This window comes from Gigantopelta aegis, chromosome 13 (assembly GCF_016097555.1).
Source record: "Gigantopelta aegis isolate Gae_Host chromosome 13, Gae_host_genome, whole genome shotgun sequence".
Classification (NCBI taxonomy): domain Eukaryota; kingdom Metazoa; phylum Mollusca; class Gastropoda; order Neomphalida; family Peltospiridae; genus Gigantopelta; species Gigantopelta aegis.
The window spans coordinates 8,220,545-8,246,733 of record NC_054711.1 but is presented as its reverse complement, the minus strand read 5'-3'; the positions used below and the strand labels follow the sequence as shown (position 1 = coordinate 8,246,733).

The 26,189-nt window shown below is 36.8% G+C and overlaps 1 protein-coding gene across 1 annotated transcript in view; it reads left to right on the top strand.

The window, feature by feature from the left end:
- LOC121387425 (ubiquitin carboxyl-terminal hydrolase isozyme L5-like) overlaps positions 1-23,112 on the top strand; it is a 28,724-nt gene extending 5,612 nt beyond the window's left edge. Inside the window, exons 2-12 of the mRNA XM_041518534.1 lie at positions 330-393; positions 970-1,075; positions 2,536-2,661; positions 5,591-5,652; positions 9,321-9,451; positions 10,006-10,072; positions 13,041-13,140; positions 15,277-15,369; positions 16,558-16,656; positions 17,760-17,831; positions 22,872-23,112. Coding sequence (XP_041374468.1) covers positions 330-393; positions 970-1,075; positions 2,536-2,661; positions 5,591-5,652; positions 9,321-9,451; positions 10,006-10,072; positions 13,041-13,140; positions 15,277-15,369; positions 16,558-16,656; positions 17,760-17,825 — 914 coding nt within the window. The 3' untranslated portion in view covers positions 17,826-17,831; positions 22,872-23,112. The remainder of the gene's footprint in view (positions 1-329; positions 394-969; positions 1,076-2,535; positions 2,662-5,590; positions 5,653-9,320; positions 9,452-10,005; positions 10,073-13,040; positions 13,141-15,276; positions 15,370-16,557; positions 16,657-17,759; positions 17,832-22,871) is intronic.
- The last annotated feature ends 3,077 nt before the right edge of the window (positions 23,113-26,189 follow it).

The window sequence follows — 26,189 nt, the reverse complement described above, 5'->3', positions numbered from 1 at the left end:
AAAATTAATATAATCTGGTGTACATTATCTGCCAGTAATTAACATAAATTAGAATATGTTCACATGATACAAAATAACCTATTAGTCAAATTTAGTTGCTGCAAAAGTGACCGATAAAAATGCAGTAGGCAGGCGCAAATTTGTCATCGGTGGGCCATTTTACCGACGGCAATTTAAAAAAAAAATGCTGTAGGTGACAAATTCGTAACTTAAGCCCAGTACTCCTAACCCTAAGCCTAAATATATACTGAATGCTGTAATGATCGGAAGTCATGCTGTGTTGAAATTAACTGTAGGTACACTACAAGTCTGCATATTTGTTTTTTCAGGAGTTAAAGGAGTTCAGGTTGAAGAAATATGGAGTATGGATCCAGAAAGCTTTCAGAATCTCAAGTAAATATTCATAATAATGACATTGTAATTAATTCCACATACATGTATGTGTATACATTTGGGATGGGTCTGATTTTGAAAAAAGAACAAACTAAAAAACCAAGTCTTAAATATTATACCATTTAAAATTATATCTCTCAGCCCGAATTTTGGGAGGAGGGATTGTTGGTATGCTTCTCTGTAAAATTCATCAAGACATGCTTATAGTTGCATATTAAAAAAAAAAAGGATGGGGCAGTTTGACACCCAAACCTGACACCCCACCCTGGAAAATTATGTTCAGTATTGCATTTTGATTTGCTACATGCAAGTTTCAGATATCGCCACACAATTTTAAAGAATTAAACAGTACTTGTTAATCGATTTTCAATTGACCAGAGATATCGATAATCAAGATTTTTAAAGCCAAATGGTCCCTGCCCTTGCATGCGTGTCTGGATAATTATTATCCAACATGTTCTTTGATATATGCATTCAACGGTACATACAGGTACATTCAGATACCAGATAATCTTTGATTGGCTTCAGTGTTTCGAGTTCATCACCAGTTGATGGAGATGTTTTGTTTTGTTGTAGACCGGTTCACGGACTGATATTCCTCTTCAAATGGGTGCCAGACAAAGAACCAGAAGGATCGATCGTCAAAGATTCAAGACTGGAAAAAATATTTTTTGCTAAACAGGTTTGTAAGAATGTAAATGTACCAGCTGGTGGAAATGAGGGACAATTTTGAAGCAGTGGTGTGTTTTTCAACCAATATGTTTTGTTTTTGTTTTTGTCTGGTTGCATAAACGTGTTTCTTACACACTCGTTGGTGAGAACACCATGCGTTATTTTTTACAAGACATGGTTGTTTTCATATGTACATGTGTTAACAATTTCAAGACATACGACTGGCTGCTCCTAGGTGATGACCAGGTCACCACTGCCATACATCTTATGAAAAATATACTTAATGGAAATCGATTACATTGTGACGTATAATTAACCTGACATTCATGTGTCTGTGACGCGTAAGTTAGCTACAAGTGCAATGGCTGTAAATAACTTTTAGTCGAAAAGGTGTTAAAATATGCATAAAACCTGGTTTTTGGCGATATGTAAGAAATAGAATAATACATTTGTGTCTGTTAGATACCATTTATCTCACAACTCAGTGTTTAAAAACATATCAAACTCTCTTTCACTCGTTAGATACATTTTAAAACAACTTGTGAGATAAATGGTATCTAATGCTCACTCATGTATTATTCTCTATGTACGCATTTTGATGGTTATAAATATTTGTTATGTTGGGCTATTTTTAACAACAGTTTGGTTTCATCCCACAAATTAAGTCATTGGTCAGTAGTTTTCATTGAAACAAATTGTCAGTAATTTCCGTTTGGTTTGACATAAAAGGAAAAGGAACAGTGTTTCAAATATCACAGAAATGTTCTATCTTTATATGCAGTTTATATTGATCAAGACATAAATCAATAAACCATTAATGCTCTGTGTAATAGTCTCAATTTATTTTTGTTTTCAGGTTATAAACAATGCGTGTGTAACAGTTTTAATTTATAAAAAACAAATTTGGTTATAAACAATGCAATGTGTAATGGTTTAACTTTATTTTTTTTTTCAGGTTATAAACAATGCTGTGTGTAACACTTTGAAGTTATTTTTGTTTTCAGGTTATAAACAATGTGTGTAACAGGTTAAAGTTATTTTTTTTTCAGGTTATAAACAATGTGTGTGTAACAGTATAATGTATATTGTTTTCAGGTTAAACAATGCGTGTGTAACAGTTTTAATTTATAAAAAACAAATTTGGTTATAAACAATGCAATGTGTAATGGTTTAACTTTATTTTTGTTTTCAGGTTATAAACAATGCTGTGTGTAACACTTTGAAGTTATTTTAGTTTTCAGGTTATAAACAATGTGTGTGTAATGGTATAATGTATATTGTTTTCAGGTTATAAACAATGTGTGTAACAGGTTAAAGTTATTTTTGTTTTCAGGTTATAAACAATGTGTGTGTAATGGTATAATGTATGTTGTTTTCAGGTTATAAACAATGTGTGTGTAACAGTATAATGTATATTGTTTTCAGGTTATAAACAATGCGTGTGTAACAGTATAATGTATATTGTTTCAGGTTATAAACAATGCGTGTGCGACGCAGGCTATACTCAGTATTCTCCTCAACGCGTGTCATTCGGATGTGGAACTCGGCGAGACGTTGACGTCATTCAAAGAATTTGCTCAGTCGTTCGATCCATCAGTAAGTTCTGCTCTTCGAATTGAAGCGGCATGTAGCTTGGCTTAGTGTTAGGACTGCTATACCAAAGGCCGTGGCATGTCTGTGAGATGGACAGGCCCTTGGGTTTCATGAAAACGATCATTTACGGTAGCGTGTCGGTAAAATCACTGAACCAAAATTTTGTTTCCCATGATTATTATATCGAGTACGACTATTCAAGGAAAATAATATATCTATAATAATTTAAAAAACAGTTTACGATGGGTTCCCATGATCACAAGGCACAAAACTGGAAGACAGTTTCCCGTGACATTTGACATCCTATGGCCTGATGGTGCATGTAAAAGATCCCTTGCTACTAATGGAAAAATGTAGCGGATTTCCTGTAAGACTATGTGTCAAAATTACCAAATGTTTGACATCCAATAGCTGATGATAATTAAATCAGTGTGCTCAAGTGGTGTCGTTAAACAAAATAGCGTTCATCATCGATCATCAGTTATAATTGATTTCAGGGCTAGCTCTGGCACTTGCCAATTCCGAATTTTGAAAGCAGTTGGCGAATTTTATTTTAGTTTGGCGAAATAATTTCATGTAATAATTGAAAATTTCTGTAATTTTTGAAGTTTAATAGACAATTTGGTGAACTGTTTTACTCACCCAGAGCTAGCCCTGGATTTGCACTAACCAATCAACTTTCATTTACACAATCAGTTATATGAACCTCGAACAAAATTGTATTCAATGGGATAGATCATACAAATTGATAATTTTTCCTGTAGCATCATTTAATATCTTTTTTCTTTATGTTTGCATTAAAAAACACTACCCCCAATAAATGTACAAGCATGCTATGATAGGACTAACAATTAAAGGGACATTCCTGAGTTTGCTGCATTGTAAAATGTTTCTGACTGATAAAATATTTCTACGATTAAACTTAAATATTAAATATATTTTCTGATTTAGAACATCAGTGTCTGTATATTCAATGTGTTTCTGGTCATCTTAATATTTGTAAGCAGCCCAAACTGGATGTTGTCTTCAAATAATTTCGTATGTACGAAAAAAATTTTTTTAGGAAATAAAAGGAACTTTATCTTAGTACAAATATTAGAACAATCAGAAACACGTTTAATATACTGCCGCTAATATTTTATGCAGAAAATATATTTGATAAGTAATTACAATGGTTAAAATGTATCTGTTAGTCGATAACATCTTAAAAGTTGCAGCAAACTCAGGAATGTCCCTTTAAACTTAATATTTGGCCACACAATAAATTATGGACTGTTATAATCGATCATCGCATTGGTGCAAACTGATAAATTTTCGATTATAATCGATTACTGGATTATCACTAGCTCAGTGTAGGTTCATTTCCCTTCTTTCACACCCCGCCACCCCACACCCACCAATAAGCATGAAACCTATGAATCTAGTATTCTACATATAAGAATTGTTGGTAATTCTTTATGAACTTATTGGTGTATAAAGCCTACTGTATACACACGCTATCACTGTCAGTTAATAAAATGTTACTTGAGACCTTTTGTTCAGCTGTTGGCTCATAGCAGTTTCACCATACACACTGAGCTGAGTGATGGGGGTAGTTTGCTTACGATGGTCACCATGTTGTCTCTGACAAAACGTTTGGGTTTCCATTTGTCATTTGTCGAATTCGGTTTGGCTGATATCTCGCATATCTCACACACAGTGAGACTTTTGTTACGCATGGCCAAAAATGTAAAACACGATCGATGTTTTCCTAATGACAATGCAAGGCGAAAGACCCATTCAACTATTTCTCATTCAAGCTAGTGCACCACGACTGGTATATCAAAGGTCGTGGTATGTGTTATCCTGTCTGTGGGATGGTGCATATAAAAGATCCATTGGTTCTAATCGAAAAGAGTAGTCCATGAAGTGGCGACAACAGGTTTCCTCTCTCAATATCTGTGTAGTCATTAACCTTTAGACTACTGGATTAATTTTTGACAAAAACCACGTTGAGAAGGGTACAAGTTTATAAAAAAAATTCCCATATATTCACTTAAATAATTTGTAAATACATAAAATAAAGTTCATATTTGAATCAGTAAGTATTATTTTTGTGGGATTTTATAATTTTTATGATATTTTAGATCAGTTAATGTTGACTAAAATTAGGCTAAAACTTGAAAAAGTCTCATTTACTTACCGGCATTTGTGGCTAGCTGTCCAGCATTTATATCTATTATTCCCGATGACAGTGGTTTTCTGACTAGAATTTTAAAAAAACCCCAAAACTACGATCCATATCCCAATATTTGGTGATTTTCGTTGTTGGTAAAACGATCAAATATATTAGCTGTCACAATGAGCTGTCGATCCCTGAAAATGACCTTTGTTGTCAAGCGAAAATACTTGCCGAAAACCACTTTTTCAACTCAAATTTGCAAGCTATTTTCAAAACAAAAACCTAAAGATACAGGAAGCTGAGTTGTCTTCTGTTTCCTGTTATACAAGTCTTTCCGGTAAGTGTCGTGTGCAAAATGGCGGGAAATATGAATTGGGGAATGCACTATATATAGTGTACAGTATGTCGACTGGCGTGACATCGGGCGAGATATCTTGCCTGCAGTAGTCAGATGGTCAACCATGTGTCCGACGCCATATAACCATAAATAAAATGTGTTGACTGCGTCGTTAAATATAACATTTCCTTTTTCTTCCTTGTTTAATTGAAAAGAGTAGCCCATGAAGTGGTTTCCTCTCTCAATATCTGTGTGGTCCTTAACCTTATATCCAACGCCATATAACCGTAAATAAAATGTGCTGAGTGCCTCATTAAATGAAACATTTCATTCCTTCCTTGTAAACTTGTATAAATTTATTTTATCACCTTTTTTAAGGAAACTCTTGACATTCTTCTTTATTTTTTTCTTTTACTTATATATATTTTTTTCAGTTACGAGGCCTAAGTCTAAGTAATTCTGATGTCATCAGACAAGTCCACAATAGTTTTGCCAGGTAAGTTCACATATTTTATGATTATTTGGTTAGACAGCTCTACTAAGCCTGGTGATCACACATAGTGTTAACTGAAAACCCAGTAAAGTATTGGTGTTATTACACGTGTAAGAGATCACACATAGTGTTAACTGAAAACCCAGTAAAGTATTAGTTTCATTACACGTGTAAGAGATCACACATAGTGTTAACTGAAAACCCAGTAAAGTATTAGTTTCATTACACGTGTAAGAGATCACACATAGTGTTAACTGAAAACCCAGTAAAGTATTGGTGTTATTACACGAGTAAGAGATCACACATAGTGTTAACTGAAAACCCAGTAAAGTATTAGTTTCATTACACGTGTAAGAGATCACACATAGTGTTAACTGAAAACCCAGTAAAGTATTAGTTTCATTACACGTGTAAGAGATCACACATAGTGTTAACTGAAAACCCAGTAAAGTATTAGTGTTATTACACGTGTAAGAGATCACACATAGTGTTAACTGAAAACCCAGTAAAGTATTAGTGTTATTACACGTGTAAGAGATCACACATAGTGTTAACTGAAAACCCAGTAAAGTATTAGTTTCATTACACGTGTAAGAGATCACACATAGTGTTAACTGAAAACCCAGTAAAGTATTAGTTTCATTACACGTGTAAGAGATCACACACAGTGTTAACTGAAAACCCAGTAAAGTATTAGTGTTATTACACGTGTAAGAGATCACATAGTGTTAACTGAAAACCCAGTAAAGTATTAGTGTTATTACACGTGTAAGAGATCACATAGTGTTAACTGAAAACCCAGTAAAGTATTAGTTTTATTACACGTGTAAGAGATCACACATAGTGTTAACTGAAAACCCAGTAAAGTATTAGTTTTATTACACGTGTAAGAGATCACACATAGTGTTAACTGAAAACCCAGTAACGTATTAGTTTTATTACACGTGTAAGAGATCACACATAGTGTTAACTGAAAACCCAGTAAAGTATTAGTGTTATTACACGTGTAAGAGATCACACATAGTGTTAACTGAAAACCCAGTAAAGTATTAGTTTCATTACACGTGTAAGAGATCACACATAGTGTTAACTGAAAACCCAGTAAAGTATTAGTTTCATTACACGTGTAAGAGATCACACACAGTGTTAACTGAAAACCCAGTAAAGTATTAGTGTTATTACACGTGTAAGAGATCACATAGTGTTAACTGAAAACCCAGTAAAGTATTAGTGTTATTACACGTGTAAGAGATCACATAGTGTTAACTGAAAACCCAGTAAAGTATTAGTTTTATTACACGTGTAAGAGATCACACATAGTGTTAACTGAAAACCCAGTAAAGTATTAGTTTTATTACACGTGTAAGAGATCACACATAGTGTTAACTGAAAACCCAGTAACGTATTAGTTTTATTACACGTGTAAGAGATCACACATAGTGTTAACTGAAAACCCAGTAAAGTATTAGTTTTATTACACGTGTCAGAGATCACACATAGTGTTAACTGAAAACCCAGTAAAGTATTAGTTTTATTACACGTGTGAGAGATCACACATAGTGTTAACTGAAAACCCAGTAAAGTATTAGTTTTATTACACGTGTGAGAGATCACACATAGTGTTAACTGAAAACCCAGTAAAGTATTAGTTTTATTACACGTGTAAGAGATCACACATAGTGTTAACTGAAAACCCAGTAAAGTATTAGTGTTATTACACGTGTAAGAGATCACACATAGTGTTAACTGAAAACCCAGTAAAGTATTAGTTTTATTACACGTGTAAGAGATCACACATAGTGTTAACTGAAAACCCAGTAAAGTATTAGTGTTATTACACGTGTAAGAGATCACACACAGTGTTAACTGAAAACCCAGTAAAGTATTAGTGTTATTACACGTGTAAGAGATCACATAGTGTTAACTGAAAACCCAGTAAAGTATTAGTGTTATTACACGTGTAAGAGATCACATAGTGTTAACTGAAAACCCAGTAAAGTATTAGTGTTATTACACGTGTAAGAGATCACATAGTGTTAACTGAAAACCCAGTAAAGTATTAGTTTTATTACACGTGTAAGAGATCACACATAGTGTTAACTGAAAACCCAGTAAAGTATTAGTTTTATTACACGTGTAAGAGATCACACATAGTGTTAACTGAAAACCCAGTAACGTATTAGTTTTATTACACGTGTAAGAGATCACACATAGTGTTAACTGAAAACCCAGTAAAGTATTAGTGTTATTACACGTGTAAGAGATCACACATAGTGTTAACTGAAAACCCAGTAAAGTATTAGTGTTATTACACGTGTAAGAGATCACACATAGTGTTAACTGAAAACCCAGTAAAGTATTAGTGTTATTACACGTGTAAGAGATCACACATAGTGTTAACTGAAAACCCAGTAAAGTATTAGTGTTATTACACGTGTAAGAGATCACACATAGTGTTAACTGAAAACCCAGTAAAGTATTAGTGTTATTACACGTGTAAGAGATCACACATAGTGTTTCTGGTTTTATTGGCCATCTTGTTGATAGAAAACCATTAGAACATCATTTTCCTGACACATCCATGTGAGAGGTCACACATTGTAGTTTTTTTGCTGGTGGAATGAGGAGTAGTCCAGTGGTAGAATACTCGTCTCTTGTTCAGTGAGTCGAAGGACCAGACTTCGTATGGGTCACCAGCCTCAGTGCTGTCGTGGTTAGGCCATCGATTCGGTTTTACAGGCTGGTAGGTACTGGGTTCGGATCCCAGTCGAGGCATGGGATTTTTAATCCAGATGCCGACTCCAAACCCTGAGTGAGTGCTCCGCAAGGCTCAATGGGTAGGTGTAAACCACTTGCACTGACCAGTGATCCATAACTGGTTCAACAAAGGCCATGGTTTGTGCTATCCTGCCTGTGGGAAGCGCAAATAAAAGATCCCTTGCTGCCTGTTGTAAAAGAGTAGCCTATGTGGCTACAGCGGGTTTCTTCTAAAAACAGTGTCAGAATGACCATATGTTTGATGTCCAATAGCCGATGATAAGATAAAAAATCAATGTGTTCTAGTGGCGTCGTTAAATAAAACAAACTTTCATATGGGTCATGGAAATTCTGAAAATTCATGGTCTTTTGTGTTCATGAAAAGTCATGGACTTGGGTTGAGTCCTGGAAAGTCCTGGGGCTTTTGGGGTGAGTCATGGAAAGTCATAGTTTTCTCTTGAATCCGAAAAAGTCATTGAGTTTGGGTTGAGTCATGGAAAGTCAGTCTTGGGTTGAGTCATGGAAAGTCACTATCTTGGGTTGAGTCATGGAAAGTCACAATCTTGGGTTGAGTCATGGAAAGTCAATCTTGGATTGAGTCATGGAAAGTCACAGTCTTGGGTTGAGTCATGGAAAGTCAGTCTTGGGTTGAGTCATAGAAAGTCACGATCTTGGGTTGAGTCATGGAAATTAGTGTGGAGTCGTGGAAAGCCATGTAGTTTTTGGTTTGAGTTGTGAAAACTTAAAATTGATTGAAATTTAATTTTTCACATTTAGAATGATACATAATAATACTTCCAATCATTGTAATTTTATTAGATTGTGTTTGTCGCAGAAAAATCCTTGGAAATCTTAATGACTTTTTATTGGGTTTTTTTGTTGTAAATATCTTCTTTCTTTTTTTTGTATTTCAGACAACAGATGTTTGAGTTTGACGAGAAACAGTCTAAGAAAGACGACGATGTGTTTCACTTTGTCGGGTATATTCCCATCGAGGGACGTTTGTATGAACTAGACGGCTTGAAAGAAGGCCCAGTTGATTTAGGTAAGCAGTCTTGAGTCATGTCAGTCATCACAGGGCCACCTTGAAGACTCTGTGTTTAATTAAATCTGTTCTTGTTATTATAATATTTCTTGTTCCAGCCAGTGCACCACGACTGGTGTATCCAAGGCTGTGGTATGTACTATCCTGTCTGTGGGATGGTGCATATAAAAGATCCCTTGCTGCTAATCGAAAAGAGTAGCCCATGAAGTGGAGACTGGGTTTTCTCTATCAATATCTGTGTGGTCCTTAACCATACCGGTATGTCCGACGCCATGTAGCCGTAAATAAAATGTGTTGAGTGTGTCCTTAAATAAAACATTTCTTTCTTTTGTTATTATAATCAGTAGCACTTATGTGCATGTTTTAAATTTTAAATTTGTTATACCATACCACGTGTTGCCGTACATGTATGTCTTTTTCTAAGTAGATGTTCATTTTAAGTAGAAATGTCTGAGAAACCATGATTATTTGCAAAGCTGATGCATGTGTTCCTAATGAACTGTGTGTATTTTTTTCACTTTGTAATGCGTATCCACCTCTTTCACTTCTTGCAGGTGCTATCCCAGCTAATTCTGATTGGCTAGATCTCGTTCGCCCGGTGATAGAGAAACGAATGCAGAAGTGAGGTTTGCTTCATCTTCTTAGTAGTGTCGCTTGGCTCCCCCCATCCCTCTGTGCAGCAACATATTGGGTTTTTCTTGTTTTTTAATCTCTCTCACACAGGGGGGTAGGACATAGCGCAGTGGTAAAGCGCTCTCCTGATGCACAATCGGTCTAGGATTGATCCTTGTCGGTGGGCCCATTGGGCTATTTCTCGTTCTAGCCAGTGCTCCATGACTGGTATATCAAAGACTGTGCTATGTGCTATCCTGTCTGTGGGATGGTGATATCAAAGATCCCTTGCTACTAATGGAAAAATGTAGAGGATTTCCTCTCTTTAAGACTGTCAAAATGACCAAATGTTTGACATCCAATAGCCGATGATTAATAAATCAGTGTGCTCTAGTTGTGTCGTGCTTGAATCTTGATTGGATATAAGTAGAAATGAAAATGTGTAATTAAACGAACTTTTTCTCTGAACACTAGGTATCAGAATTAACAAAGATTTTTTTTTTTTACTGTGAAGCCTTGGTTCTGATACATTTTTCTAACCAGTGCGCCACAACTGGTCAAAGTGTGTGGTATGTGCTTTCCTGTCATTGGGAAAGTGCATATAAAAGATCCCTTGCTGCATTAGGAAAACATGTAGCGAGTTTCCTCCAATGACTACGAGTCAGAATTACCAAATGTTTGATGTCCAATAGCTGATGATTAATTAATTAATGTGCTCTAGTTGTGTCATTAAACAAAACAAACTTTTTCTCTGCACATTAGGTATCGGAATTCCCAAAGGTCAGGGAATTCCCATCGCACGGTCGGTTTTTCACTAATGTAGTAGCATGCCTTTCGTATTACGAAATTAGGTTGTCGATCCACAAATTTTCTTATTTGTTTACCAGTCAGATTGATGTATTAAATGTGCATGCAATTAAGATTTAACTGACTTAATATTAACGAACAGTGCAGGAAAATTTATAATGGGATCTTCGACAGTCTGTATGTCGGACTCACATCGAGAGCACCAAATGCTGGAATTTCTAAGGAAAACTGAGGGTATACTCCCTTTTCAACTGTGAAGCAGGGGTGCACAAATCGGTTGTCCGCGCGCCCAGGACAACCGAAATATGTTGCGGGCAACCATTTTTTGTCAAACCGTTGCCCGACGGGCAACCAAGAAAATTATAAATCAAGTAAAATGAAAAACAAAACTTCACAACACTCGGACAGTCACGGGCAATTCAACAGTATCGAAACTGATAACTTGACTGACAGGCGATATAAATATCCACCCTAACGCTGCCATCCACTCAGTGTCCACCGTGCATGATTTTGACGAGTTCAGTGCCGACAGAGATACGTTTCAGAATGGTGGCTATTAAGTATTAGCAAAGGGCACAAGACATGTGAAAAGCCACAAACTATACCAACAACCATCCAGTTCTGAGAAAAAAAATTGGCTACGCCATTTTCTATCTTCCGATGTGAACAATCGGTTACATAATCCAGGGCCGTAGCTAGGATTTTTTGTGGGGGGGGGGGGGGGGGGGGGGGGCAACTGAGTATTTAATAGTCTAAAACTCTTCAAACAGTTAAGAGGAGAATTTTCTTTAAGTGTCTATAATGCTTTCCGGATTATAGAAACTATCTAGCTACGGCCCTGTAATCTATCCAACACCTAACATATAATAATAATACCAAATATTAACAGGGATCTCGTGACTGGTAACGAGAAGCGGTGTCATCAAGAATTCAGCATAACAATGTTTGCTTATTTTAATAATCACAGTTATTAATTTTAACGGCAACATGTATGCAAGAAAAATTTGTAGCGTGTTATTTTAACTCTGTAAAGTCTTTGAGCATTCTTAGGCTACGTATTTTACAAGCTGAAATCAACAACAAGCATTTAACATGACGCGGAAATTAACAAAATGGCGCAAATTACGAAATTGTTGGGGTGTGGAATAGATGGGTTTAAAATACAATTAAAAGCAATTCAAACCAAAATAAAGATTGCTATTTTACAGAAATAATTAGCACTGTTTAAAAAAATGAGTATTGGCTCTCAGATTTTTATTAATGCCATAAGCCTTAGAATTTGGGGTGTGTTTGCAGAGGGCATTGGCTTCCAACTCTGCGTATCTCCCCTCACCCACTGAAAAATCAAATAATATATTAACTGCCCTTACCCACATTGCTGTCTTTGATTTTGATCAGGAGGTAATTTTATTATTCAGATGTATTCCAGTTTATACATAATTAGCTGGAAAAGGTGCATTTTCATATTCATATATAAATACTCCATACAGTACTACACAAAACAATTTTGGCTAAAACATTTTCATTATGGCAAATAAAAGTCCCATTTGGCAATTTTTTGGGTACAAGTATTTTTAATCCAGGATGAGCCCCGAGTTCATTAAAATATTATGACTGTGACAGCCCAAGCGAGATCGAACTGCCTCTGTGGATCCATTCAGCTGATTGGGTTTTTCTTGTTCCAACCAGTGCACAAGAATCGGACAAAGGCTGTGGTATGTGCCTTCCTGTCTGTGGGAAAGTGCATATAAAAGATCCCTTTCTGCATTAGGAAAAATGTAGCGGGTTTCCTCTGATGACTACAAGTCAGAATTACCAAATGTTTGACATCCAATAGCCGATGATTAATTAATCAATGTGCTCCAGTGGTGTCGTTAAACAAAACAAACTTTTTTTCAGCCTATGCGAAGATAAATAATGTTAAAAAAGAAATAAAATTAAACTGATAAGTAATGATAATAATAAAATAATTTTAAATTTCAGATTCATTTCAAAGACAGTTCAAAATTATATTCATAAAACTTTTTATGAAATACTATGTGGGCAACCAAGAGATGATGTTGGGCAACCAAACTTCAGCTACTGGTTGCCCACCGGGAAACTATCACAATTTCACATCTGTGCACCCCTGGTGAAGCCTTGGTTGTGATACTGTTTTTGTCTTTTCCAGATACAGTACGGATGAAATTCACTTTAACCTGATGGCGGTTGTGTCCGATAAGAAGATGATGTATGAGAAGAAGCTGAAGGAGTTAACAAGTAAGTTGGAGGTAAGAATCTGATCTTTTAATCAAACTACATGGCAAATTTAGGCCTTGTAATTTACAGCGAGGGATGACTCGACCTGCCATCACCTGCCTAAAATTAATTTTAGGTGTAATGACAAACAATCACCTATAGTCTGTCCCATCCTCCTACAAAAATGTGGGGGGTTTGTAAATAATTTCAGTTTGGTTTGATATGAGAAGAAAAGTTAAAGTGTTTATTACCCATATGGTGAAAAATATCTTGGTATATATCAAAGTGTTACGTCCCACTAGAATGTCAAGTGGGACGTAACACTTCAACGTCATCAATTGGCACACTACAACCGTGCAGGAATATCAAGTGGGACGTAACACTTCAACGTCATCAATTGGCGCACTACAACCGTGCAGGAATGTCAACGAAACCAGTTGAGTGATATAAATTAATATTGATCATGGGTAACAATTAGGATATTAAACTCGCTGCCATTTCACATCATGTTTATGTCCCTCGTAAAATAATTTTCATTGTCACTTGCTAAAGCTTGTGACAATTGAAAATTATTTCACTCAGGACATAAACATGACACAAAATGGAAGCTCGTTTAATATATAAAATAACAAAAATATTACTGTGGGAAGTGCTATAGGCGGAAATTTAACTTGATTACAGAAATGTTTTTTTAAAACAGACTACAATTTCATATATTTTTAGTCCCCTCCCAGTCCAACTTGAGGGGGCTATAGGTTTCATCTCCATCAGTCTGTCTGTCTGTGTGTCTGTCTGTCCAACACATAGGTTTCCAGACTTTATTTCACAATGCCTAGAGATATTCATCTGCAGTTTAGTATATAGCTTTATCATGTACTGCTACAGATCAGGTTTAACATTTGTAGCTAATTTCCCCATTTTTGACAGAGTTATGGCCCTTGAACTTTGGGCGATAAAACGTTTTGTTGGGTTTGATAGGGGACATGTATTGCTTTAGCGGTACTGTCAGAATGTTAGTTTAATATCCTATAAATTATTTTTATAATTTAAATCAACAATCTGTATTGTTTTCCCTAGCTTGTTTTAGCATGGTGCAGCAATGAGATGGTGAGCCATGCTGCCCTGAGATTAAACAAGCCTTTTTCAGTAATTCTAAAATTGCCTTTTTAAAACACCAAAAAAGGTATTATTAATGAATGAAGTATGCCTTTTATATATTAAAGCAAGCATAAATTACATTCATCTTTATTTCAATTAATTTTTGTGTATTTTTAATGAAAAACAAGTGCCCCGAAAATGGTGAAAATGCCCCAAAAGTTTTTGGTCTACCATGCCTTGCCTAATTTCTAGGGAAATCACTAATCTGTTCTACGTTTACTGGAAGTTTACATAGAATAAATTGAATTCTGTTGTACCTCATTTTAGTTTCCATCGAGTATGATGAAAGATTTTTGTTGAATACTACCTTTTAGATTTGTTTATCCAAATGTATGTAACCACTAAGTAAAGGAATTTTCCAACCAATGTTTAACACATGGTGCACAAGCCAGATATTTTTATCTTTATTTATATGGAATAGACAAAGAAAAGTACATTTTCACCCTTATGTGGCCCCTCCCCCTCCCAGTTTGTATGTGCTTGTCAGCGTTCGAAATAAGCACTTGTCCATTTGTCCTGACAAGTAAAAATCAGCTTGGACAAGCAAAATATACATCAATGGTTGTCCAGTGGACAAGTAAATTTTTTTAATCAAAAATATGGTCCTTGTGCTTGAATAAAACAAATCATTTCATTGGACAAGTGAAAATATTGGTGGACAAGTAGATTTCTAGATGTACTTGTCCAATGGACTAGTGATAGATTCTGCTTACTTCTATTGCTGATTGTGGACAAATGGCTTGTATAAATTTGGCTCTTTACAGTTTTAAAACAGGCCCGTAGGAAAGACTTTTGGAGTGTGGGGGGGAACACTGACGGATCGGGTACAAACTCTATATCAGATTTTGGTTACAATGGCAAACATTAATGTGATGATAAAAAAAGCTCACAAGTTGGGGGGCACGTGCCCCCCCACCCCACCCCCTATCCTCCGGTTCCTATGGGCCTGTATAAGCATGAACCTAGAAATCATTGTACTCAGTCTGTGTTGATATTTTGTCTTATCACAGGGCGGCAGCATGGAGTCTGATACACTGGAGGCTGAGATTAGTCGACTGACGTGTTTAATCCAAGAGGAAGATCAAAAAATGAAAAGATATAAGGTGGATTACCAGAATTTCTTACTTTTCAAAATTTTATATCTTTTTAGTCACACCTGAAAATTGCAAGATCAAATGTTTTATTCACACAACGCTGACACAAGTCCTTCCTCTTCTGGCTGGGAGAGCTGGCGAATGTGAACGTTTGCCCATGACAAGCGTGCACTATAACAGCTTACTCTGAATGTGCATGTTAAACATCGGGGGCCTAATTCACAAAGCTCTCTTAGGCTCTGCTAAACAACAAAGCATCCTCTTTGCAAGTCTTTTAGCACTGCACTGCGAGATCTGTCTTCTATAGAGATATGGGGCCTAATTCACAAAGCTCTCTTAGGCTCTGCTAGACAACAAAGCATCCTCTTTGTAAGTCTTTTAGCACTGCACTGCGAGATCTGTCTTCTATAGAGATATGGGGCCTAATTCACAGAGCTCTCTTAGGTTCTGCTAGACAACAAAGCATCCTCTTTGCAAGTCTTTTAGCATTACACTGCGAGATCGCAAAGTTGCAAGAGTTTAGTGAATTAGGCCCCTGGAACTCGAACACAAGCCTAGTTTTGCCTAACCCCTGTTTCATTAACGCATTCCATTTAGGATGTCATTTACATGGTTACGATGCAGGACACTCGCCAAATTCGCCAACTGCGAATTTAAAAAACAATTGACGAATTTTATTTTAATTTGGCAAAATAATTTTTAGGTAATAATTGATATTTTATTACAAAATAACTGAGTTTCTGCTATTTTTGAAGTTTAATAGATAATTTGGTGAAATGTTCTGCTGACCCAGAGCTAGCCCTGTGATGGATTGCGTAAAAACGAAATGGGTCACCTGTATCTGTTCTTGTTTAATCCACAAATGGTTTAAAGCCAATTTTCAGTTCTCAAAAGCCTACTAGTAAAGTTTCCAACTTTAATTTTTATAGGCAGTGTAGAATATCTTTTACTTTTACAGCTTTTTACTGTTAAATTACATATTATGATATTTTGTTTGCATGTCAACGTTTGCAAATTTAGTGTGTCTATGGTAATTTTTTACAAAACAGAAAAGGTATAGACCTCAGAAATTAATTAGCAAATTTAAGCAAAACATATTTCATGCACCCTTTTAAGGCTAATATAATTTCTGTTGATATTAATATTTTGTAAAAGTCTTGTGTTTTGAAAAAAAAAATTTTTTTTTTTTTTTTGCAGGCCGAAAATATACGAAGGCGGCATAATTATTTACCATTCATAATGGAATTACTCAAAATCCTGGCCAAAGAAGGAAAATTAATGACGCTAGTAGAAAAGGTTTGTGTTTGTATCACCCCGTCGTCGTGTTCCCAGACATAACCGTGGCAGATTAACATAAATACAATTTATAGCCTGGCTAAATATCTTTTCCTCAGTGCGGGATTGAACCTGAGGCGCTTGGGTCATGGGATCAAACCATCTCAATGGATCTGTTCTCTATTTGGGGGTGTTCCCATTTCAACCAGTGTCAATGTCCTATGACTGGTCTATTAACGGTCTTGGTATTTGTTGTTCTGTCTGTGGGATGGTGCATATAAAAGATCCCTTGTTACTTATGTGAAAGTGTAGCACGTTTTCTCTGAGACTATGTCAGAATTATCAAATGTTTACCATATAAAAGATCCCTTGTTACTTATGTGAAAGTGTAGCACGTTTTCTCTGAGACTGCATCAGAATTATAAAATGTTTACCATATAAAAGATCCCTTGTTACTTATGTGAAAGTGTAGCACGTTTTCTCTGAGACTATATCAGAATTATAAAATGTTTACCATATAAAAGATTCCTTGTTACTTATGTGAAAGTGTAGCACGTTTTCTCTGAGACTACATCAGAATTATCAAATGTTTACCATCCAAAAGCTGATTAATAAATAAATTTTCTTTAGGAGTGTCATAAAACAGAAACAAACCTTAATATTGTTTTTTTCAATTGGGATGGTTGAGGGGTAAGTTTGTAGCTCAGTGGTACAGCATTTCCCAGAGGTACACCACAACTGGTCAAAGGCCATGGTATGTGCTATCCTGTCTGTTGGAAAGTGCATATAAAAGATCCCTTTCTGCATTAAGAAAACGCAGAGGGTTTCCTCTGATGACTACATGTCAGAGTTGACAAATGTTTGACATCCAATAGCCGACGATTAATTAATTAATGTGCTCTAGTGGTGTTAATTTTTTTGCCAGAGGTATGATAGGTTGCAGAATCTGTTACCCACAATAGATTCAGGTGGGGTTTTTTTTACCATCCCAATAATTGCGAAATTACTGGTACATCAAAGGCCATAGTATCCACTTGTCGAATTTGCATATTAGCAAGTTATTTTTAATGTTTGATGATTACGGTACTTGAATTTAAAAAACAAAATATGCTTGTTATTTACAGGCAAAACAGATAGCAGTCCAAAAACGAGAACTGAAAGAAAAAGCCACTGAGAAAGAAATGACCTGAAAAATAGTAAGCTTTTTCTTTGGTTTAATATAGTTGGTTTAAGACGCGTATAGAATGGATGAGTGTGTGTGTCTCATGCTTCTGCGGTACGTGTTTTGGGCATGTACACCATATACGATTCTTTCATTGCAGCGGATAGTATGCATTTTGCAGACGTATACATCCAGTCTAAACTCTCATTGAAATTATTGTTTCATTTCAACTTATTTTCCTGTTTATTTCCAATTAGTGAGAGAGAAGAGGGTGTAGTGGTCTTACACCTACCCATTGAGTCGTTAACACTCACTCTAGGTGGGAGCCGGTACCGGGCTGTGAACCCAGTACCTACCAGCCTTAGAAATTATTGTATTTCAATTTTGTTTTGAGCCAGACCACGCACACACGCCACATCAATTATTTATGAGCCTTATCAGTTATTAACAGGCTTGGAAAAATCCCATGCCCAAATTGTCTGTGTTAACCAATTGATCAACTGGGCAACCATTATCAACGATGTAAGCCCAGTGAGCTACCACATATTTAGTTGTAAAACAGGTACTATACACGAATCTTGATGTTGTAAAACGTCAAGCAATCACAACATATTGCCCATCAACAAGTTACGACAGCTTGAATGGGCTACCATTAAAATGTAAAAGTTTTTAAACCCTGGCCGGTTTATCAATTGGTTTAGTTTTGTATTTTCATTTAATACTGTGAGTTAATCATTATGTTTAGTCTAAGTATGTATGTTTGGTTTATCAATCGGTTTAGTTGGATATGATATGATGGGTCTTTCTCTGAATAAATTAGTTGAAAGAAATGAACACGTTAGACTGAGGATAATCAAAAATTAACATATAAGACTGAGTCATTGTGAATATTTTCTAAATTACTAACCATTCACTGCTGGAACAAGAAATAGCCCAATGGGCCCACCAACAGGGATTGATCCCAGACTGACTGCGCATCAAGTGAGCACTTCACCACTGGGCTACATCCTGTCCTCATGCCAAAAGCAAATGTTAATCAAAATAAGTAAAGAATGGTGATTCAGGTGACCACGGGGTTAAAGAAAGAAATGTTTTATTTAATGACGCACTCAACACATTTTATTTACGGTTATACGGCGTCAGACATATGGTTATGGACCACACAGATATTGAGAGAGGAAATCCACTGTCGCCTCTACATGGGCTACTCTTCCGATTAGCAGCAAGGGATCTTTTATTTGCGCTTCCCACAGGCAGGATAGCACAAACCATGGCCTTTGTTGAACCAGTTATGGATCACTGGTCGGTGCAAGTGGTTTATACCTACCCATTGAGCCTGGGTTTGGAGTCGGTATCTGGATTAAAAATCCCATGCCTCGACTGGGATCCGAACCCAGTACCTACAAGCCTGTAGACCGATGGCCTACCATGATGCCACCGAGGCCGGTCACCACGAGGTTACTACATGTCAAGAAAGTCGAGAACGGTATTTTGTTCTCCACCATTTTTATTTTTTTTAAACAAAAAGTACCTGAAAGTAAATTTTGATCAGTTGTGTGCTGTTCACTAATAAATTACACACAGATGTTTCAGTACAAGGAGAACAGTGATATGAAGGAATGACAAAGTATCTGTAGATTTGTGACTGGATTGTAGACTCCATAAATGGGTGGTAACCCATATGTTACCAGGGGCTTAATTCACAAAGCTTTCTTAGGCTCTGCTAGACAACAAAGCATCCTCTTTGCAAGTCTTTTAGCGTTGCACTGCGAGATCGCAAAGTTACAAGTTTAGTGAATTAGGCCCCAGGCCATAATTAACGGGAGCCTTCCGGCCTCGGTAGTGTCATGGTTAAGCCATCGGACATAAGGCTGGTAGGTACAGGGTTCGCAGCCCGGTACCGGCTCCCACCCAGAGCGAGTTTTAACAACTCAATGGGTAGGTGTAAGACCACTGCATCCTCTTCTCTCTCACTAACCACTAACAATTAATATTCTATCCTGGACAGACAGCCCAGATAGATATCTGAGGTGTGCCCAGGACAGCATGCTTGAACTTTAATTGGATATAAGCGTTGAAATAATAAATGGGAGCCTATACATGGGATACCAGGTACTTGCATTATTTTGATGCAAGGGTGGGATGTAGTTCAGTGTTAAAGAATTTGCTTTATATGTCGCTGGTCTGGGATCGATCCCCGCCAGTGGGCTCATTCAACTATTTCTTGTTCCAGACAGAGCACCACGACTGGTATATCAAAGACTGTGATACATGTTATTCTTTATGTGCGATGGTGCATATAAAAGATCCCTTTCTACTAATAATTTTTTTTTTAGTGGGTTTCCTCTCTATAGCTGTCAAAAATTACCATATGTTTGACATCCAATTGCCAATGATTAATAAATCTATGTACTCTGGTGGTGACGTTAAACAACACAAACTTCTTCCTCCTCTCTAAGACTATATGTTAAAATTACTAAATGTTTTGACCCCCAATAGCCGATGATTAATATATCAATGTGCTCTAGTGGTGTCGTTAAACAAAACAAACTTCTTCTTCCTCTCTAAGACTATATGTTAAAATTACTAAATGTTTTGACCCCCAATAGCCGATGATTAATATATCAATGTGCTCTAGTGGTGTCGTTAAACAAAAAGCACTTCTTTTTATTTTATGCTTGCGCAAAGGAATGCTGAGTAAGCGAATCTCTGCTATCAATACATTATCAACTCTAAGCAAACCAATGAGGGAGAAAATAGAAATGTATTCAACGATGCATTCAACGTATTTAAATTAACGGCTATATGGTTAAGGACCACACAGATAGCAGGGCTCGAATTTAAGAATTTGTCTCCCAGGGCATTTTTTTGTTTAATTGCCGTGGGTGAAACAGCCCACTGACAGCAATTATAAGCCTGTCTACAGCAATTATTTTGAAAAGTGACTTTTGCAGAAAATAAATAGGACTGAAAGGTGATTTTGCTGCCTATAGACATATTTTAAAATGTTCTAGTGGCAGGGCTTCTAGATTATGGTAGCGCCACTCCCATGGCTAGTGATATTCAGTGTTGGGCTAGTAAATAACTACTACTGCCATGCCAGACAGGGCTTCTAGATTATGGTAGCGCCACTCCCATGGCTAGTGATATTCAATGTTGGGCTAGTAAATAACTACTATTGCCATGCCTGACAGGGCTTCTAGATCATGGTAGCCCCACTCCCATGGCTAGTGATATTCAGTGTTGGGCTAGTAAATAACTACTACTGCCATGCCAGACAGGGCTTCTAGATTATGGTAGCGCCACTCCCATGGCTAGTGATATTCAATGTTGGGCTAGTAAATAACTACTATTGCCATGCAACATCATGGTAGCCCCTTCTAGATTCAGTGTGGGCTAGTAAATAACTACCCATGCTAGTGGGCTTCAGATTATGGGCCCATAAATAAATAACTACTACTGCCATGCCAGACAGGGCTTCTAGATTATGGTAGCCCCACTCCCATGGCTAGTGATATTCAGTGTTGGGCTAGTAAATAACTACTACTGCCATGCCAGACAGGGCTTCTAGATCATGGTAGCCCCACTCCCATGGCTAGTGATATTCAATGTTGGGCTAGTAAATAACTACTATTGCCATGCCAGACAGGGCTTCTAGATCATGGTAGCCCCACTCCCATGGCTAGTGATATTCAATGTTGGGCTAGTAAATAACTACTACTGCCATGCCAGACAGGGCTTCTAGATTATGGTAGCCCCACTCCCATGGCTAGTGATATTCAATGTTGGGTAGTAAATAACTACTACTGCCATGCCAGACAGGGCTTCTAGATTATGGTAGCGCCACTCCCATGGCTAGTGATATTCAGTGTTGGGCTAGTAAATAACTACTACTGCCATGCCAGACAGGGCTTCTAGATCATGGTAGCCCCACTCCCATGGCTAGTGATATTCAGTGTTGGGCTAGTAAATAACTACTATTGCCATGCCAGACAGGGCTTCTAGATTATGGTAGCCCCACTCCCATGGCTAGTGATATTCAGTGTTGGGCTAGTAAAAATGCCAGACAGGGCTTCTAGATTATGGTAACTCCCATGGCTAGTGCCATAAATAACAATATTGCCATGCCAGACAGGGCTTCTAGATCATGGTAGCCCCACTCCCATGGCTAGTGATATTCAATGTTGGGCTAGTAAATTACTACTGTTGCCATGCCCAACGTCAAGTGAATTCTTGTGGTCAAATGTTGCAGTTACGTCTATTTCGTAAATATGAATATCCTCCTCACCCCCACCCCACCCCAAAGTTAGTGTTTTTAAAGCTCCATCTCCCTAATTAGGTGACATATCAGATTATTACTGTTATGTAGTAAAATTGTATTAACTTAAAGTAAAGTAAGGCTGGTGAATTTTTAATCGTGGCTAGTAAAAAAAATTAATCACTGATCCCATGGCTAGTGCATTTTATAAAAATTCTAGAAGCCCTGTATTGGTGTTGTTAACAAAACAAACTGTAACTTTATTTCATATGTACAAATGTTAAATTCTGACAGATAAAGTACACCAGGTGAGTCTTCCAACCCATGGCAATTTATATCTTAATGACGGCAATTGCCGTCGTTACTGTCATTAAGTTTGATCCCGGAGATTATTACAGAGGAAACTTGCTGCCGCCATTCAAAAGGCTACTCTTTTTTTATTAGCTGCAAGGGATATTTTATATGCACCATCTCACAGACAGGAAAGTACATACCACGGTCTTTTGTTAAACAACTGTGGAGCACTGGCTGGAATCAGAAATAAATGCAAGATTTTTATCCAGATTTTTTTTGAGAATGGTGATTGGGGTTAAACAAATTTATTTTTGTGTGTGTTATTTTCAGGATATTGGAAATAATGCACATGGAACATCATTTATGGTTAAAGGATAAAAGAAACAAATTTCAAGCAGTAAAAAAAAACCAAGGGAGGACAGGGATAAAACTCTTGTTTGATTTTTATTATGTTATAATTTTGTTTTTTGAATTTCATTGCAACGAAAATTTAATAATTTGTGTTTATCTTAAATCTTACAGGTGGTTGAGATCTGTGTCTTCTGTCGACTGTTTCTGTCACGTGATCACCACGGCAAACTCCGTGGACCACTCTGTACGATGTCTGTGAATGTTATTTAACGACATTTATCAAAGTATCATTTCTCATCTCAAGTTGTTTACCTCGTAAACTTGTTGGTTGGTCTTGGAAATGTGGGGATCAAGCTTGTACGCAAATTTCTGTCATTATTTATCAACGACATTAAAACTCATTTTTACCATGTTATTGTGTTGTTCTCATTAGTGCTGTGGTGAAACAACAAACCTGCCCTGTGTTGTGTAACAGTGGGTGACACTTTATGTTCACAAAATGTTTTACTGGTTCCCAGTGTGATCACTCAGTTTAAAGGGACATTCTTGAGTTTGCTGCACTTTTTAAGATGTCATCGACTAACACAGAGTTTTTAACCATTGTAATTACATATCAAATATATTTTTCTGCATACAATATTAGTGGCTGTATATTAAAACGTGTTTCTGATCGTTCTAATATTTGTACTTACTAGGTTAAATTTCATTTTATTTCGGGGGAAAAAACAAAACATTTAACGTACGAAATTATTTGAAGATAAAATCCAGTTTGGGCTTCTTACAAATATTAAGATGACCAGAAACACAAACATTGATATTCTAAACCAGAAAATATATTTAATATGTAAGTTTAATCGTAGAAGTATTTCATTAGTTGGAAACATCTTACAGTGCAGCAAACTCAGAAATGTCCCTTTAAGGTGAAGTTTGTTTTGTTTAACGACACCACTAGAGCACATTGATTAATTAATCATTGTCTATTGGATGTCAAACATTTGGTATTTCTGACTAATAGTCATCAGAGAAAACCCGCTCCCATTTTTGCTAATGTACCGAGGGATCTTTTATATGCACTTTCCCACAGACAGGACAGCACATACCACGGCCTTTGATATACCAGTTGTGGCAGGTTTACAGTGAAGTGCATAAACTAGTTTAGCAAATAAAGGTATCCACACAATCAAATCTGATATTTATTTTGCATTTGTGCCAGAATAATGAAAAGGAAGATATTAGACTAACCTTGTGTAGACAGACAGTTGCCCCCCCCCCCCCCCCCCCCCCCCCCCGAGAATCTCACCGTTTTGTTTTTTACTCAAAATAGCACACACATTTGTTTATAAAAAGTAGTGCCCTCCCCTGCCCCCGGAGATTGTGATCAGAGTATGGCACTGAAACCAATAAGACATCTGGGTAAAGTTACAATAAAGAGAAACCAGTCTGTGACTGAAATAAGGTTTTGGCTCAGTCGGTTGAGCGCTAGCCTAAAGGTACTTTCGTCGCAGGATCTAATCGCCTCGGTCTTGGAAATACATCGAGCTTGTACGCAAATTTCTATCATTATTTATCGATGAATCCATTTAGCTGTTTGGGTTTTTCTTGTTCCAACCAGTGCACCACAACTGGTGTAACAAAGGCTGTGGTATGTGCTGTTCTGTCTGTGGGAAAGTGCATATCAAAGATCCCTTGATACATTAGGAACATATTGCAGGTTTCCTCTGATAACTATGAGTCCCATTTACCAAATGTTTGACGTCCAGTAGCTGATGATTAATGAATCAATATGCTCTAGTGGTGTCATTAAACAAAACAAATTTCTTCTTCTGAAATGAGGAAACGCAATCTATAAAAATAGACTAAAGCTTTTCTCGGAAGCATGTAAGTTTTTAGAAGTATAAAAATACACTTCCTGTTATTACAAACACCAGTATGACCAAAAACACTGGATGTACGAAAATGGATATTCTAAATATAAGTAATGTTTAACTTCAGTTATAAAAAATTGTGAAAAATATGTTGGTGTTTAAAGCTAAAATCTGTCGCTATGATTAAATGTCACAAAGACTGTTATGTGCTGCCCTGTGTTAAAGTGCATATCAAAAGGTCCCAGGCTGCTCTATCAGTATGATTGGTTTATCTCGAGCAGATACTGAACAGGTTATACTGAACTACAAAAGAAAAGCGAATATGTTTATTTTTTTATTATTTTTTTTTTCTCCATAATACATAGAGAATAATACACAGTGGCCATTAGATACCATTTATCTCACAACTAGTTGTTTTAAAATGTATCTTAACGAGTGAAAGTGAGTTTGATACGTTTTTAAACAGTGAGATATTTGTATCTAACTGACACAAATGTATTCTATTACATAATATTCTCAAAAACCAGGTTTTAAGCAAATTTTAACATTGTTTTCGACTAAAAGTTATTTACAGCCGTTGCACTTGTAGCTAACGTACGCGTCACAGACACATGACCGGGCTTGAACATAAGAATTTGTCTCCCATGGCAATTTTTAAAAGAATTGCAATGGGTGAAACAGTCCACCGACGGCAATTGTGAGCCTGCCTATGGTAATTGTTTTAAAAGTGACGTTTGCAGCAAATAAACCTGACTGAAAGGCTATCTTGTTATATGTAGGCATCTTTTAAATGTGCAAATGTTAAATATTGGCAGATAATGTACACCAGGTGTATACATTTCGCCATTGTTGAGGAGCTTTACCGACGGCACAAAAGTGCCATCGGTGATTCTCTCTGCCTACGGCAATTTATATCTCAATGACGGCAATTGCCGTCGGTGCCGCCGTTAAGTTCGAGTCCTGCATGGTTGTCAGGTTAACTATATGTCACAATGTAATCGATTTCCATTGTGTAGTTTTTCATTGGATGTATGGCAGTGGTGACCTGGTCATCACCTAGGAGCAGCCAGTCGTATGTCTTGATATTTTAACACCCATACATGTGTAAACAACCATGTGTTATAAAAAAAAAAATAACGCATGGTGTTCTCACCAACGGGTGTGTAAGAAAATTAATTAGGTAAAGAGACTATCAGGAAGGAACTTGTTTATTTAACGACGCACTCAACACATTTTATTTATGGTTATATCACATCGGACATATGGTTATGGACCACACATATATTGAAGGAGGCAACTTGCTGTCGCCACTTCATGGGCTACTTTATTTCGATTAGCAGCGAGGGATCTTTTATTTGCACTATTGCATAGACAGGATAGCACATACCATGGCCTTTGATGTACCAGTTGTGGTGCCCTGGCTGGAGCAAGAAATAGCCCAGTGGGCCCACCGACAGGGATCGATCCCAAATTGACCGTGCATCAAGCGAGCGCTATGCCACTGGGCTACGTCAAGAGACTATCAAAATGGGTCTTTAATTTTCACAGGACCTTTATCATTTTAATGGATAAACTAATGTGATATAAACTGAAAATTTAAATCAACTTTAAAAAAAACCCTCTA